The sequence below is a fragment of the Xyrauchen texanus genome, chromosome 49 (genome assembly GCF_025860055.1).
Source record: "Xyrauchen texanus isolate HMW12.3.18 chromosome 49, RBS_HiC_50CHRs, whole genome shotgun sequence".
NCBI classification, from domain to species: domain Eukaryota; kingdom Metazoa; phylum Chordata; class Actinopteri; order Cypriniformes; family Catostomidae; genus Xyrauchen; species Xyrauchen texanus.
The window spans coordinates 26,350,810-26,368,408 of record NC_068324.1 but is presented as its reverse complement, the minus strand read 5'-3'; the positions used below and the strand labels follow the sequence as shown (position 1 = coordinate 26,368,408).

General features: G+C 38.6%; 1 protein-coding gene across 6 annotated transcripts in view; it reads right to left on the bottom strand.

The window, feature by feature from the left end:
• LOC127640065 (NEDD4-like E3 ubiquitin-protein ligase WWP2) overlaps window positions 1-17,599 on the bottom strand; it is a 63,263-nt gene that overhangs the window by 15,753 nt on the left and 29,911 nt on the right. For 4 of the 6 annotated variants that reach the window (XM_052122444.1, XM_052122445.1, XM_052122446.1 and 1 more), the window contains exons 11-16: window positions 8,527-8,581; window positions 5,971-6,052; window positions 3,853-3,981; window positions 3,106-3,184; window positions 2,944-3,015; window positions 585-677 (exon numbers count right to left, since the gene is read on the bottom strand). In XM_052122444.1, coding sequence (XP_051978404.1) covers window positions 585-677; window positions 2,944-3,015; window positions 3,106-3,184; window positions 3,853-3,981; window positions 5,971-6,052; window positions 8,527-8,581 — 510 coding nt within the window. Of the gene's footprint in view, window positions 1-584; window positions 678-2,943; window positions 3,016-3,105; window positions 3,185-3,852; window positions 3,982-5,970; window positions 6,053-8,526; window positions 8,582-8,748; window positions 8,917-17,599 lie in introns of those variants that run through there. The other 2 variants (XM_052122447.1, XM_052122448.1) reach the window with 2 other exon arrangements.

The window sequence follows — 17,599 nt, the reverse complement described above, 5'->3', positions numbered from 1 at the left end:
CTATACAATACACACAAAAGTAAAATTCTAAATAAAAAAAATTTGTATTTATGCTTTAGATTTTCCTGGTGTACATTTTCCAATTGCCATAAAAATGAGATAAAATCCTTGCTAATAAAATACCAATGAGTTTTTAACCAAATAGTTTGAGGTTAAGTGAAGTTTCAGCTTATTTGGTTGTAATAAAGGACATAAAGCCATGAAAATGAAGACAGATTCACCAACACACACAGCAAACTATAACCACACCAACAGAACCCAGCCCTTGACCTTTGACCCCAAAGTGTTTGGAGAGAAGGTGAAGGGGCAAATAGAGCACGCGATTGGGGGTTTGGGGTGAGGGTGGGGGGCTTGTGACACCACAGGACGACGCAGACACCCCCACACATCCCGTCCGTGGTTCTACCCTGTGGTAGAACAGCATGACGTAACCTACCATAGGGTAAAACCACTGACGCGACGTAGGAGACACACACAGACACAGAGCAATGAGTATGAGGAGCTCCAGAGATACACCAACACCTCCCAAGAAACATTGAGTGACTGATATGAGTGTGAGAGATGAGACAGGTGTTCAGTAACACTTGCCTGGCAATGCCTCCATAATCCAGCCCCTCCTCTCCTCTCATGATGATGTACAGCCTCCGACGCAGATCATACGGCTTCATATTCATGATCTGACAGAAAGCAGGGTCATATTTCAGATTATTTTATAATCTACATTTAGCATAAATATTGGACTGAATGTGCTTTAAACTTTCAAAAATTATGAAAAATGTTTAATAAATAAATAAATAAATAATATAAAGAGAAATCAGGTTCTTAGCCTTAACAAAAAAAAATCTTTAATCATCAGAGACCATTGTTTAAATGTTTAAAGCAATTAAATGATCAAATAAATATAATTTTATAAAATACAGGCATAAACTACACATAAGTAGTTTATGCCTGTTTATTTGCACATTAACTGTCACAGCTTGCTAAAAATCATACAAAACAGTCACAGCTAGATAACAATTGCTAACACTTTCAGAACAAATGTAGCAATTTTCCAAGTAAGTATTTGACCTGTAAAATAAATATATATATTAGGGCTGTCGATCGATTCAATTTTTTTATCAAATTAATTACATGGTGTCCAGATTAATTAATCGTGATTAATCACATTTTTAAATATTTGCTGAGAAATCCCTCATATAAATATAATTAAATATATAATGATGAAATAATGATACATAGTTATCTTTAAATATTTAAAATAAATATATATATATATATATATATATATATATATATATAAACAAAAAAATATTCAGATAATTATAATGCATTACATTCCTGTAGCAGAAGAGTTAATCATTGATAAGACAATACAAAAAGCGGCTTTAGAATACAATATATTGTTTACTACCATATTATTGATCATAAGTCAATCATTGGCATTCACAGCAATCCATTACACAAGTGAATTTGTCAATCAGTTTGAGATTTATTATGAGGGCTTGTTTAAGGACCCGTCAATCTACCCCTGCATCAGACATGCTTGTGTAATGTCTCGTGTGCGTTGCATCATAAACATAACATTTTTAGTTCAATGTTTCAAGTTAAATATTGTTTAATACTTAGAACACATATTGAGATCTCTTAGTTCGGATTTGTGCTCCATCAAATGTTTTCTTCACTGTATAAACTGTGCATTGCCACACAGCTGAAGTTCCACTTACTGACCTCTGGAGTAAACAGGTGGTAGTACATGCTTGCATTTCTCAGGAATCTTCCATATCATTGCGTGCATTGCGATTAATTGCGTTAATTTTTTTAACGCGTTATTTTTAGTCAAATTAATCGCACTGAATTAACGCATTAAATCGGCAGCCCTAATATATATATATTTTATTTTTTATTTATTTTTTTCGCAACAAGTGTAGCAAAAACAAACCGCTGTCCATTAGTGGTACAAACTGTTCTATATTCACATAATGGAGCCTATTCAGTAAATCATAGAGAAATTATTCCAAATGACTTTCAGGTTCTGTGTTGTCATTTAAAAAATAACAACTTTGTTTTAAGTTATTCATGGTATATTAAACATACTTTATTACACAAATTATTTTCATAATATAATTTTAATTAATCACAATAACAATATCATCAAAATCAATAGTCCTTATTAGTTGTAAAAAGTAAAATGCCTTAGCTAATTATAACTATTTACCTTGAATGCATGTAATAAATTATTTTTATATACTATTGTGTGCTGAATTGTTTGAATTTTCAACCCTAAATGCCTTGTTGCAATTTTGAAGATTTTTCCCAAAATGCACCAAAAAAATTGTGCATTACAAAATAAATCGTAATTTTGATTACCAGTGGCTTCCAAAACACAGTGTCAAGTAATTAAAAAATGTAAATACATCATCAATGACAATGCTTGGGTCTCTGAGGGTTAATTTGACATTTATTTTACTTGAGGTTTGTGATTTTTTTCCAAACAATAAACATTTGACTAAATACAGCTGAAAAATCTAATTTGTGTAATTTCAATATTTTCTTGTAATAAATGTAAAATAAACAAAAAATAAATAATACATTTAAATAAACAAAATAATACATAAGAATGGGCAACAGGGTTGCAGTGTTGTAGATTAAGCATAAATTAAAGTGATCAATCTATAGGCGCTAGTTTGATTGCATGTTATTTTTTTTTAATAATTATTATTTTATAGAAAATATTTATTTGATCATTTTTTTATAAATAAGACAAAATAATGTCACCACCAAATGATGTAATGTCCCATTCTTTTTATTTTTATATTTTTGGTAATTTAAAACTGTATTGCTTTTTTTTTTTTTTTTTATTCAACAAATTTAGTCAAAATTATGACACCGTATGAAACCATATCATGCTTGAAGTGTAAACGCTAATACAAAGCACCAACTCACCTGCTGAAACGAGTCTTCAAACAAAGTCTGTCGTGACACAGAGATCTTCACGTGACTGGGCAGAGCGTTGGACTGCGTACAAACACAAACAGATTGAGCTGCTGCATAATCATGAGAAAATGTTGCTCAAGAATCAGAACGAGAGAGATTCACTCGACTCACATGACACAAGAAGCGGAACTGGTGATATTTCCACCTGAAGCTGCGATCGTATGCACCCGGAGAGCCGCCCTGCCGCGAACTGCACAGGAAAAGCCAGAAAATACAAATCTATTAGAACATCATGATGTCATTTACTCCATGAGCTCCAGATACTGGCATGAACATCAACCTCAATGAAAACCAAACAAACGCAGTGAATGTCACACTGAACGTAATGAATGGCAGAACACAGTCAGTAATGACGCATTTTCCATAAACAGGTGATAATGACAAGTCAAAGATTTTCAAAAGTTACACAGACAAGACAGAAGTTAAAGTGAGCCCTGCTGAGCATTCACATCAGAGACAGAGCAAGGCAGATACACCTCATTTTTCAAGTTCTTCTGCTGAACTACAGCTGTGTTAATATAAGCAGAATCACTATATTTGTGAGAATTATGTGCATTTCCTGTATATCTGTACAGCTCATCAGATAAACAGACTGAGTGATGAAAAACATATGAGATGAATGTATGAAAGAAAAAAAAGGGATATCAAGACAAACAAAGAAATAAAGGAAAGAAACAACAACAACACAAATTCCACTTGAATTATATGTATATACTGTATATTATGTATGCAAGTTTGCCTGCATCTCATTGACTATCTATCTATCTATCTATCTATCTATCTATCTATCTATCTATCTATCTATCTATCTATCTATCTGTCTCTCTGTTTATAAGTTATAGCATGTGTGATTTTTACCCTGACTCAAAGCCTGGTCGGGGGTCTTTAAAGGTGGTGGTGCGAGAATTGTGGTCCACAAAGTATCGCACCCCCTCTGCTGTGTACTTCATCTCCCAGCCGGGCGGCAAGGGCGGCTCCTGAATCATCCTGCAACAGGAGGAGGGAGTAAGAGCAGCGCACCCTGCTGGACGCTACATACATATCACCTAAACTGAGCTGAGCATATTAGAAAATAATCCTAAAGCATATAACTGTCTGTAAAATCTACAACACAATGAGAAAATACAAAAATAAACATGAAAACAAATATAAAAAATGATTTGCATTTTAAGTGAATGAGGTTGATCATAACGTGATCCTCTGGTGTTGTTCATTTGGTGGTCAATAGCAATTTATTAGAGTGTATCAAGTATCTATTAGACATTTCACTTTCTTTATAGCTCTACAAGCAGCGACACTACTAATGTAACTAAATTTGAAATCAGTAGCATGACAGATTTTTGAATATTGGCATAAAGTCTGGTCCATATTGAAGCTTAAGCCAAGTGCAGAATACATGACTGAAGGTCGTCAGCTTGTACACACTTAAGACTTCATTAATATACATTATTCACTAACCATGCACAATCGCCGCTGAAAAGCATTGTCTTAAATATTCAATTAAGTCTCTGTCAATCCGTTCTCCTCAAACACAACTCCTTATGTAAATTAGGCAAATTGTATACTGAACTTTATTCACAAAAGTCTGCATTATTTGATCAGCGCAATCAACATTGTGCTAGAACCGCCCGAGGAAAGCAGGCGGTAACTGAATTCTTTTTTCAAAGCGACGCATGTGTACATTTATTTTCGATCATGGTAGCAGTCATTTATCAAATAATGATTAAATGAAGCTGAAGAGAGTTATAACCCGACATAGACATATAGAAAAATCCTTTCTTTGTCTGTCTCCTCCTCCTGCGCTAGCTTCTATAATACACTAGCTAATTTTGGAACTTTTCAGTGCATTACAGAAGATATTGTTGACCTTTCTTTATAAATGTATTTGTAAGTCGCTTTGCATAAAAGCATTTGCGACATGACTAAATACAGTACAGTAAATACATCCAGATGCACGGCGTAGTCAAGCACACTTTCGGCGTGGTAAAGAGATGATTCATGTGTCTGGATAACAGTGATATGCTGTACAATCCCGGGAGTGTATCAGGATCACGGTGGGCTGCTGCATCCTCCACTATAAAGTGCTCTGAATCGCCAGCGAGATCAGAAATGTGCAGTGCAATTTGCATTCAGCACAGATTTTGTGGCTACCTTAGTGCCATTGCCTGATCTGCCTCTGATTTCATTCTACCCTTAATGCCATGAACCTCACAAACTTTGACAAATCCAAAGTTTTTCTTCAGAATCACTAAATGTTGCAGGCAGGAAATGTATCATTTTGTTTTGCTGATATAAACCTGCCCACATTGATTCTCCAAAAATACTTCAAGCTAATGAAAATGCAGATTTCAGTCAGCTCTAGACATTTTTTATTGAAACATGCATAAGATGGTCAGTGAACAATTGTATCCGTCCTGTCTGAGACTATATTTTCAGTAAAGAAGCTGTTTTCCAAACAAGACGCATAGCATCCAGAAAAAAACTATTTCTTAGTTACGTCATAAATAATCTACTCTAGTTTATGCGCTCTTTATTTGTTTATCATTTAGTTTAATACTTGATTTCACACTAATTACATGAATTTGCTTTTTCGTTTCATTTATTGTGCATTTAGTCTAAGTTTATGTGTTTCAGTGAAATGATATCAAATTAATTTCACATGTATTTGCACATTATACAGCTGTTTTTTTCAGTAATCTAATAGTAACCAAGATGAAACATATTGCCTCTTTTTGTGGCTTTAAAGAAGTTAGCTACAGTACTTTTCATTGGCAGTTTTGAATAATTCCTCAAAAGGAACGCTTAACTGTAGTTTAACTGAAAAGTTGACAGTTTCAGCTTCCTCAACACTAGCTGCAGATTAATGTCCGGAATCCTGCGTACTGTCACTAATACCAGCTGTCTGTTCTCTGACATCCACAACTGGAATCTATAGTTAATGTGATATGGGCTGTACGTGTCATGTGACTGTATTACCCTTGGGTTCGAGGGTCCTCCCACTGCGTAGTTCGAGTGTTGTGATTGACGTAGTACACTCTGCCATTGTCCTGACGTTTCTCTGATGGAAGAAGACACATACATTGTGACAAGAGTTCTACATTTCCAAGTGAGACACTCAACTTACAGATGGTTATTAAAGGATTCAAAATCTGTTATTACACGCTTTTTTTGGCTTGTTTTCCAGTAAACATATCTAAACATTCTTAAAACAAGATACATTTACACGAGTAGCAAAATGACGAGATATTCAGGCTTGTTTTAAAACAATTTAGTAGTGTTTATGCTTACACCATGAAAAAAGTATTTGCCAAAATAAAAAAACGGAATTAAAAAGGGAAAAAAACTTTAGTTTTTTCTTGTTTTAAACATAAACCCCACTACATTTTGATAGATTTCTATAAAATCAAAACGTATTCTTGTCAAGTCATTTTTTCTAGTATTTATACCAGAAAATTAGACAAAAATACTCAAAAATATGATTGTTTTAAAATTACCCTCATGTCATTCCAAACGCATATGACTTTATTTCTTCCATGGAACACACAAGTAAAACATTTAGCTAAATTACACACACAGCACTTAATATCCAGCAACAGTTCAGAACGACACAGCAGCGCCATAAAAGCATTACAAAAGTCATTCACACTACTCCATATATGCCTATTCTAGTATGGGTTACTTTTATGATACTATTATGATGGTATTTTGTCCTTTATGGAGTTTGACAGACATGGACACTATGAACTGTTATTTTATGTCTTAGCATCCTTTCATCTACTAACAGGCTGACATGGAAGAGAGTGTAAAATGTGCCAGTGTTGACTGAAAACTCTCATGTTGGTGTGGCTTCTCACTAGTAAACGCTCTAAAATACATACCTAAAATTCACTGCATTTTTTTGACTGGGTTTAACTGGGCATAGACAAAAAGAGTGAGAAAAAAGTGAGAGCTTTAGGATAAATGCTGAGACACAGGGAACAACCTGAACGAACGAAAGTGCAAAAAAGACGAGAAAATCTGCTGGCTTTTCAGAAACTCCTGTTTCTCAAAAAAACATCCATTTGTCATGGGTAAGCAGTGTGGTTGTGTGTCTGGTCCACCTCACCCCCTCAGTCTCTACATTGAGTGTGCGGTTGAGCTCTTTCTGTCTCACATCTTGTTCTCATTAAGAGTCGTTTGTGCAGCACACAGTAGCCCTCACATTACGCCATTCAACACTGCTCTCTTCTGTTGCTTCCTCTTTAACCCTCTCGCCTCCACCTCACATTACAGCTTTCTTTCTTCATGTTATATTCCTGCTCTTCATCCGTTTCAACACAACGTTAAAAAGACCCATAGAGAAAAATAAACAAATCAACAAACGAGGAACAAACTTCAATTGAACTCATCGCTCGTTGTTTGTTTTATTATGGGAGTGAAAGTAGTACATTTTCATACTAGCCAAGTCGCACAATATGTTACGATTTCACTATTGTCTCAGTTGTCATGAGACTGTTGAAGAAACCAAATCATTACTAACTCTATGAACTCACTGAGAGTTCAAATGGGGCATTTTAAATGGCAAGTCATTGTAACAGAGTTTTGTACTAAAACAACATTTCATGATCTCAATATCAGTGCATGTGAGAGATGATAAGATCAAGTGAATATTAATGTGTCTCATAGAGCTCTAGGAATCTGCTTAAATTAATTAAAACAAAACAAACAAAATTCTCCAATAACACAGTTTCTTGATTTTTTTGTTTGTTACAATTATATGAATACATCTCGTTTTTTAAACAGTGATGTAATGGTATTGTTGGGTGCTATGTTAGAGATAAATCATTAAAACAATAAGTCAAAAGGGTTTGTACATTACAATTGGTAAGGGGTGCTCTTAGGCAAGCACCAAAAAGGAGTGCTTTAAATCCTCTTATCGGTGGGTAAAATCACTGTAACACATGGACTTGAGGCTTTTATTGCCATTGCTTGAAACAATATTTAATAAAAAGTTGGATTAATTATTAATAATAATCAAGAAAAACTAAATATTTTGGCAATGTTCATTATTATAGTTGTTGGCTATTTGTGATTGCCAAGAAACAAGCATTAATATAAAATGTGCAGTCAGAGTTGTGCATTTATAGTCATTTTATAACTGCTTGAACGCGGCTCATCTAATCAGAATGTTGAGTTGTAACTATCCATTTTAAGGTCTCACAACCAAAGCAGAAAAGTGTGAAAATCGGAATAAAATATTGCTTAAATATTTGGCCAGTCTCTTCCACAAGTTAATGTCAAACTCAGTGATCTCATGAGATACAGCTCACCTTTAATGCCCTAAATAGGCAAAATGCAGAAGTTGCACACTGTCAAAATTGAGTTAGAACTGAAATCTGCCCTGTGACCGACAGGTTTGGATCAATTACACTACGGTTCTGTGTAAAAGAAACAAAATCCACACTATTGAAGTCTCTATCCTTGGTTGCAGTGTTGCCGTAGTGAAAGCGTTTTGCCTTTGTAGGGCAGTGTAGATAAAGTGTGATGACTTACCCCAGCCTGGAGGAAGAGCGCCCAGCGGATCATTCTCAACCGCAACTCCAGACGACTGCGAGAGAGAAACAGGCCTCAGTTAGTACACATTTCACATCAATCTAACTCACTTTCTATCTGACCTTTGGCACAACACTCTTTCGAAAGCAGAACCCACACAATTAAACTACCAAACCAAATGACAACAGGACCAGATAAACGACAGCTGCCGTGGGCATCTACCTACAGCAGCAATGCAGCAAACCCTGCAGAATAACACGCTGATTTCCAGAAAGGTTTCTGGAAGGTGTTGAACCCAACAGATCAGGGAGTTTGTGTCCAAGAGACTGATGGAGGTGTTCAAATGCCTCGCCAGCACAGTCCAAATACAACATGCATGCTACGGCAGAAAAAGACACACACACACATTCAGTGTTCCAATGATCTCACTGGCTGTTGGAAAGCCCCACCCAGTCTCCATCCGACCCCACCCACGCCCCCATGCTCTTCAAGCGGGGCTGTGAAAGTACGCAGGGAGGCGCGATGTCTAAGCATATTGAAGTGAACATTCATGGGACGCCCAGCAGCTCCCACCCTCCAACCCCCAACAAAAGCACCTTTATTCACCCACCGCCACATGTGTATGTGTGATGCATGGAAAAAACATCCACCCAGTATGTGCTTTTAGATGGCTGATTATGAATTAAAAAGACAAACATACACTCTGTGGACATCATTGTGAATTTATACTCTGAATGTCATAGAAAAGTCATTATAAAGGACATTTAACTGAAAATGTAACTACAAATCTGCTCTTTTTTTAACAACATAACATTACAATAGAATATAAAGGCCTAAACAACAAACCCAAGAGTTTAATGGACCATATTTCAGTTTATATATATGCACGTGTACAGTAGTATTACTAGCTACATATGATGCGCTTCTTCAACTTCAGGCACTTTTATGACATTTTTGTCCATTTTCTGAAAGTCATGAATATTCCCATTAGGGATTATACTGTTTCAATATTAACCATGATTAAAAATGTTATCATAAATTTAAACATAAGAATTTAGAATCTACAGTCTAAACCCACAATAATCTTATAGTTCTACACTCCAAGCACTCTGGTTACTGGGATGCAGATAAGCGGTTTCAGCGTCTCTGGTTATATAACTCCAATTTATTTGTTTTGTATTTATCAGTTTTCCTATTGTAGGGCTGCACTTAGCATCCACTTATCCCTAAGAAATATGTTCACAAACATGTATACAACTTCTTTTTTGCCTCAGTGCTGTTGCATTATACAAAAATGTGCAAATGATCGGAAAACAGGTGTGCCATGATTTTTTCTCAGATGGGATTCGTCAACCGTCAAAAACTCCCTCAAACATGCTTAAATCTCCATCACAGTGTCATTTCCAGCACATCAAATTCTGTTTTGTGTTTCATAGAATTCTGTGCTGGAAATGACGCTGATGGAAATGACATTTGTAATGTTTTGAAAGAAAATGGCTTACTCTACTGTCATCTCTAACATTTTATATCTTATAAATGCTCAATATGTTCACACTTTTTGCATTATTATACTCGCACACAATATTTCCCTTGATTTTTCTTTGTTTGGTCTCATTTTTAATCTCAAGCATGCTCTTCACTCACACGTTAGTCCACTTGGTTAACAAGTTCACTAACCTTTGAAAAAACATCAATTGGGGCAAACGTGTTTGGTGTAGTGGAAATGATGCCACAACTGTGGGACAGTCTTTTTTCTTTTTCTTTTTTTTAAATGGATAGAAATCAATCAGACAATAAATATTCAAAAGGTTTCTGCTTGTTTCACTCTTTTTTACAATATTAATGTTATTATTATAAACATGTAACAATTAGTATTTTTACAATTTTATTATTCATTTTATTAGTTCAATTTTAAAAGTCTGGGTCTGGGAAAAGGCTAAAACAGTCAAATCTATACAAAAGATTCAAAAATAAATAATGAAGGCCTGGTGAAAAAGTTTTAAACTTGCAATTTCATTTTAATAAAAATCAAGCCCTGGTTTGACCGAGCTGTTCAAATGCCAGCACTATCCAAACTAATGCTGAATGTCTTGAATGTTGTGCCATTTTTCCCAATGGTCCTCTACCCCTCAATTACATTCAAACATTTAAACGCCTACAAGTTCCTATTTGCAGCCAAGCACTCTGACAAAGCAAATTTAAAACTGGACTCAGATACAGCAACCATTTTCCCATCATTTTGTCCTTTTTCCAGCACGTCATTATATTATGATGTTTGTGATCAGGCATATCCAATATTACGCATGTGCATTTAAGAATTATTACCCTCTGTGCCTTTGTTGGGCTAAAGTTGGTCAAAAATGAGGTGTGTAAGAAATGAGTGTGTGCGTATGCCCCACCCCTCAGCAGTGCTTATGACTAAAAAAGGTAGAAAAAAATGAAAGAAAAGCATGACTTCATCTTCACTCCCTCCACACGGCCATTACAGTCAAACCAACACTGAGAGAGAAACAGAGAGAGAGAGAGGGCAAAAGAGCAAAGACATTAAAAAAGAAGAGAAACAAAAGAAATAACAGGGTGTTTCTTCAACTATGGGGACTTTTAGAAAAGAAACTCTCTAAAAACACACTTTCGCACTCTAATTTTGAGCTGCGACATATGAAAAAATCAGAAAAGACTTTTCTGGCAAAATTCTCCATATACATATAACTGACAGCATCTAAAACAGACTTTTCTTTGTCTTAAAGACAACAAAACACAAACTTTTATGTCCACAAACATATCTGAAATGTTATGGTTCGGTTTGTCAGTATGGACGCATTTGAGAACAAGAGTGAGTGTGTTTTATTTTCACTGAATGGCGGAAGCGGCGGTTAATGATACGTACATCTCTCAGGAGAGACTAATGAGCTGCAATTACTACACAAAAGCCCAGTGTGCCGTGTGTTTGTGTGCCGCGAGCAGGGGTGAGAGAGAGAGACGGCTGTGTTGTGTCAGTGCCAGCTTGCTGTGTTTTCAAACACTTCTGCAGCAGAATGCAAAAACGTGTAATGTTGGAATCGGGTGACACTTTTGAGACTCATGTGAGAATGAAAGTCAAGGTCTATTAATTTCTTCAGTGAGAACAACCGCTGGAAACGATCATCCAAACTCCATGACATGATCATTAATGCTTCTGATGTTAGCCATAATCTTTACACACAACTACAGCTTAAATTGTAGTTACAAGCTAAATATGGAAGCACGAAGAAGTGGTAAAGAAAATGTTACAATAAGGTTGTATACACGTTAACACTGGCTCATGCGATAGTTAACATGACCTAGTAATGAATAAAACTTTTATATTAATATTGTTTAATGTTCATTTCTACATATACAAACCAATTTCAACAGTTACACACATCACCATTAGATGCATTATGAACTAACATTAACTTGTATATATGTAAATGAACATTAACCAAGATTAACAAATGCCATTGTAAATTCATGATGCCTAATGCATTATCTAATGTTAACATGTAGAAACTTAAAGCATTACAAAAACACTTTATTTGGTCAAATAATCTAACCTTTATTCTGAGTAAACTGAATATACTGAAAATAGTTAGACATGAATTAGTGTTGTTAGATAAGGTAAGCATTACTAATTTGTCCTTTGCCATTGCTCATACTTGGTGTTGGTGATTCGAACAAACCCCTGCCCTTAAGTACTATCTATTTAGTAATCATTTTTGTCTTTAGACAAATATGTCTTTTCCATGTAGTCTATATATCATCATGTCATATTCATAAATTTACTCAAAAAGAACATATTGTGCAAAAATAACAAAAACATGTATCAAACCAAATCCAATTTTTTTATTTTAAACATGAATCAAACATATTAAAGATTAATATGCTTACATTTTTTTGTGGAAAAAAATTGGAACACCTAAAATGCCATATTTTATGGAAATAAAGTCACACCTGAATATAAGCCTCACCAGGTCAAAATCATTTTATTGAAAGAAAAAAAAAAAAACACAGATAAAACCTACCGCACACTACACGACTCCGTCTCATTTAATTTGTTGTTCTGAATCACACAACTGACAGGAAGGTGACAGTAACACAAATAACCACACATTACAACAGTGCTATGCAGAAAAGCATTTCTGAACATACATGTTGAACATCGAGGCAGATGGGCTACAGCAGCAGAAGACCCCTCCGGGTGCCACTACTGTCAGCTAAGAACAGGAAATTGAGGCTGCAGATGGCACATGGTCACGAAAACTGGATAGTAGGCGATTGGAAAAACCATCGCCTGGTCTGACGAATCCCAATTTCTTCTGCGACATGCAGATTGTAGGGACAGAATTTGGCATAAACAACATGAATCCATGGATCCATCCTGCTTTGTGTCAACAGCTCAGGCTGGAGGTGGTGGTGTAATGGTGTGGGGAATGTTTTCCTGGCACACACTTAATACCAATTGAGCATCCTTTAAATGCCACAGCCTACCTGAGTATTGCTGCTGACCATGTGCATCCCTTCATGGCCACAGTCTACACATCTTTTAATGCAAACATGGGCAATATATGGCCCACATGGTTTAATCTGGCTCATTTGTCCTAAAAGCATTTTTTTCATTGGATATTTCAGTTATCTTGCATTGGGACCTAACGTGCCTCCACAAATGGCTAACATGCTCAGGGTTGCCAGATATGAGATGCAAACCCCCCAAACCCAGATTTATACTTCCACAAATTAGAAATATTCCACCTAGTGTTATACTTATTTTGTGCAATCTGGCAACCACACACTTTCTAGCTCTCGATTTCCCCTTTGAACAAACTTTGTGATCTCTAGTGAAATTCTTCAAGGAAAAGTGTGATACGGCCACTCAGTATCCATTCTTGAGGCTGCTTGCTCTTTTAGGTGCTACTTAATTTGCAGGCAAACCTTCTCAGTGTTGAACTTTAATAAAATATAAACACAGATCTATGCATCATGTGAGAGATTATGTATTTACATTTACATTTATGCATTTGGCAGACGCTTTTATCCAAAGCGACTTGCAGTGCACCTATTACAGGGACAATCCCCCCGGAGCAACCTGGAGTTAAGTGCCTTGCTCAAGGGCCCAACAGTGGCATCTTGGTGGTGCTGGGGCTTGAACTCCCAACCTTCTGGTCAGTAACCCTGAGCCTCAACCACTGAGCCACCACTGGTTTTTATTTGTGCAATTTAGAAAAGTCCCTCACCTGTATTTTAATCAAACTCTTGCAGTTGTCATTTATCATAGTTATAGTGTTTTATTAAGTTGTGTGCTGAATGGAAAGCAAAAACATTATTAGACAAACTAGAGAGGAGACCCACATCATGACTCTTTCAACACGTAAACTGGTAATGTTTGGAGAATAACAACCGTGAACTGGCCCGATTTGCAACAAACAATATAAGTTCTATAATTTTTTTTTTTTTAAACAGATCCCTGATGAAGAGAGTATTACATTTTGATAATAAATTACAAGGGAAGAAGAGATGGTAAAATAAATAATTTATAATTATGCTCAGCCTTTATTTTTTAATGCCTGATAGAAAAGTATGCCCATCTACCTTTGTAGAGGAACAGTCCCATTAATCACATATACACTTCAGAAAATAAATATTTCTGGGCATAAAAGACACAAGAACCAAATCAATGCAGAGCACTGCATCTCAAAAGGAGTACAATGTGGCCCCCTATACACTACTTAAAGCCTGATGTGGCCCCTGTACCAAAATGGTTGCCCACCCCTGTTCTAATGGCTACTTCCAACAGGATAACAGGCCATGCCACAAAGCACATGTCATCTCAAACTGGTTCCAGAAACATGACAATGAGTTCAGTGTACTCCAATGCCCTCCACAGTTCAAATCTCCTCTAGTACCAGATCTCAATTCAATCGAGCACCTTTAGGATATGGTGGAACAGGACATTCGCAGCATGAATGTACAGTTGACAAATCAGCATGCAAGTGCGTGATGCGGTCATGTGAGTGTGGAGCAGGATCTCCAAGGAATGTTTCCAACACCTTGTTGACTCCATGCAATAAAGAATTCAGGCCAATCTGTTGGCAAAGGGGGGTCCTAACCAGTATTAGAGGTGCACCTAATAAAGTGGTCACAGAGTGCAAGTATAATTAAGAGAAACAGTACTTTTCTTCTTCTTTGACTTTCTGCACTTTATTATCATGCAGTAATACACTGACGTAATGATTGATGCACGTCATCATGAAATCAGAGACTCTCCCCTTGAAATACAAAGAAGTGGTCAAAAGAAACAACCAGGTCTCCTTGTTATCAGATCACCCAGGTATGCATCTCCATACCTGGTGTAAACAGGGCTTCGGTCAGAGATGAACAGTCGTGTAGTTGAGACACCCAATCGTGTAGTGTGCGCACCACCACGACCAAAAACAAAAGACTGCGAGTAGTTATGTGTTCTTAGTGCTTAGTTACAAGTCTGGTTGTATGTGCTTCACTTAAGTTGCACTGACAGAGATCACATGGAACAGGCACTGAGACCCAGAAGCAGCCACCCGATCTCCCTTCGTCTGCATGTCAAAATTACCTCAGGATCTACGCATCTCATCACGCAGTATTTGGCCTTGTTTTAATCAGGAGCACTAGCTATAAGTAAGAGTAAAAAAACAATCATATTCGGTTTATGTTTCATGAATAAAACTCAACAAATAAGCCACATTAGTTTAAAACATTTGTAACTATGCTGTACAGATGTAAACAGATTTTAGTCTGCAAGTAATAATATTCCTCCATCCATCCATCCATCCATCTTCAACTGCCTATCCGAAGTCGGGGCGCAGTGGCAGCAGCTCCAGCAGGGGGGCCCCAAACTTCCCTATCCCAAGCCACATTAACCAGCTCTGACTGGGGGACCCCGAGGTGTTCCCAGGCCAGTGTGGAGATGTAATCTCTCCACCTAATCCTGGGTCTTCCCAGATTTAGAGGTGCTAATCCTCATCCCAGCTGCTTCACATTTGACTGCCAAACGATCCAGTGAGAGCTGAAGGTCACGGACCGATTATGACAACATCATCTGCAAAAAGCAGCGATGAGATCCCCATCCCACTGATCTGCACACCTTCCCCACCCCGACTACGCCTCGATATCCTGTCCATGAATATCACAAACAGGATTGGTGACAAAGCGCAGCCTTGGCAGAGACCAACCCCCACATGGAACGAACTCGACTTCGTGCCGAGGACCCGGACACAGCTCTCACTTTGGATGTACAGGGATTGGATCGCCCTAAGAAGGGGACCCCCCCCCACCCCGTACTCTCGCAGCACCTCCCACAGTTTCTCCTGGGGGACCCGGACATACGCCTTCTACAGATCCACAAAACACATGTAGACAGGATGGGCATACTCCCAGGCCCCCTCCAGGATCCTTACGAGAGTAAAGATCTAGTCCGTTGTTCCTCTTCAATCCGAGGTTCGACAATCGGCCGAACCCTCCTCTCCAGCACCTTGGGGTAAACTTTACCAGGGAGGCTGAGAAGTGTGATACCCCTGTAGTTGGCACACACTCTCTGATCCCCCTTTTTGAAGAGGGGAACCACCACCCTGTTCTGCCACTCCTTAGGCACAGTCCCAGATTTCCACGCAATGTTGAAGAGGCGTGTCATCCATGACACCCCCTCCACATCCAAAGCTTTCAGCATTTCTGGTCGGATCTCATCAATCCCTGGGGCTTTGCCACTGCGGAGTTGTTTGACTACCTCTGTGACCTCCCCCAGGGAAATAGAATCTGATCCCCAATCAGCCTCTGGCTCTGCCTCTAGCATAGGAGGGCATGTTGAGATTTAGGAGTTCTTCAAAGTGTTCCTTCCACCGATAACCCCCTCGGTTGAGGTCAACAGCATCCCATCTTTGCTGTATACAGCTTGGATGGTTTCTCCTAAGGTGGCGGACGGTTTTCCAGAAGCATTTTGGTGCGGACCGAAAGTCCTTCTCCATGGCTTCTCCGAACTTTTCCCACACCCACTGCTTTGCCTCCCTCACGGCCGAGGCCACAGCCCTTCGGGCATGTCGCTACCTTGCAACTGCCTCCGGAGACCTCTGGGACAACAAATCCCGGAAGGCCTCTTTCTTCAGTCGGATGGCTTCCCTGACCGCCAGTGTCCACCACGGTGTCAGAGGGTTACCACCCCTTGTGGCACCTAAAACCTTGAGGCCACAGCTCTCCACCGTGGCTTCGACAATGGAAGCTTTGAACATTGCCCACTCCGGTTCAATGTCCCCATCCTCCACAGGGATGCCTGAAAAGCTCCGCCGGAAGTGTGAGTTGAAGATCTCGTGGACAGGGACCTCCTCCAAATGAGTCTTCCCCCACCCCCTGACCCAACTCACCACCAGATGGTGATCGGTTGACAGCTCTGCCCCTCTCTTCACCAGTGTCTAAAACATATGGCCTCAGATCCGACAACAAGATTACAAAATCGATCATCGACCTTCGGCCTAGGGTGCTCTGGTACCACGTACACTTATGAGCATCCTTATGTTCGAACATGGTGTTTGTTATAGATAAACCATGACTAGCACAGAAGTCTAATAACAAACATCCACTCGAGTTCAGATCGGGGAGGCCGTTTCTCCCAATCACGCCTTTCCAAGTGTCCCTGTCATTTGCCATGTGCGCATTGAAGTCACCCAGCATCACTATGGAGTCCCCTACTGGGGCCCTATTCAGGACTCTATTCAGGGTCTCCAAGAAGGCCGAATACTCTGACTATTGTCTGTGCATATGCACCGAACAGCAGTTCAGAGTTCCCCCCCCACAACCCGTAGGCGTAGGGAGGCGACCCTCTCATCCACCGGGGTAAACTCCAACGTAGCGGCGCTCAGCCGGGGGCTCGTGAATATCCCCACACCCGCCCGTCGCCTCACACCCTGGGAAACTCAAGAGAAGAATAGAGTCCATCCCCTATCCAGAAGTCGGATCCAGAGCCAAAACTGTGCGTCGAAGTAAGCTCCACCAGATCCAACTGGTAAAGCTCCACCTCCCTCACCAGTTCCGGCCC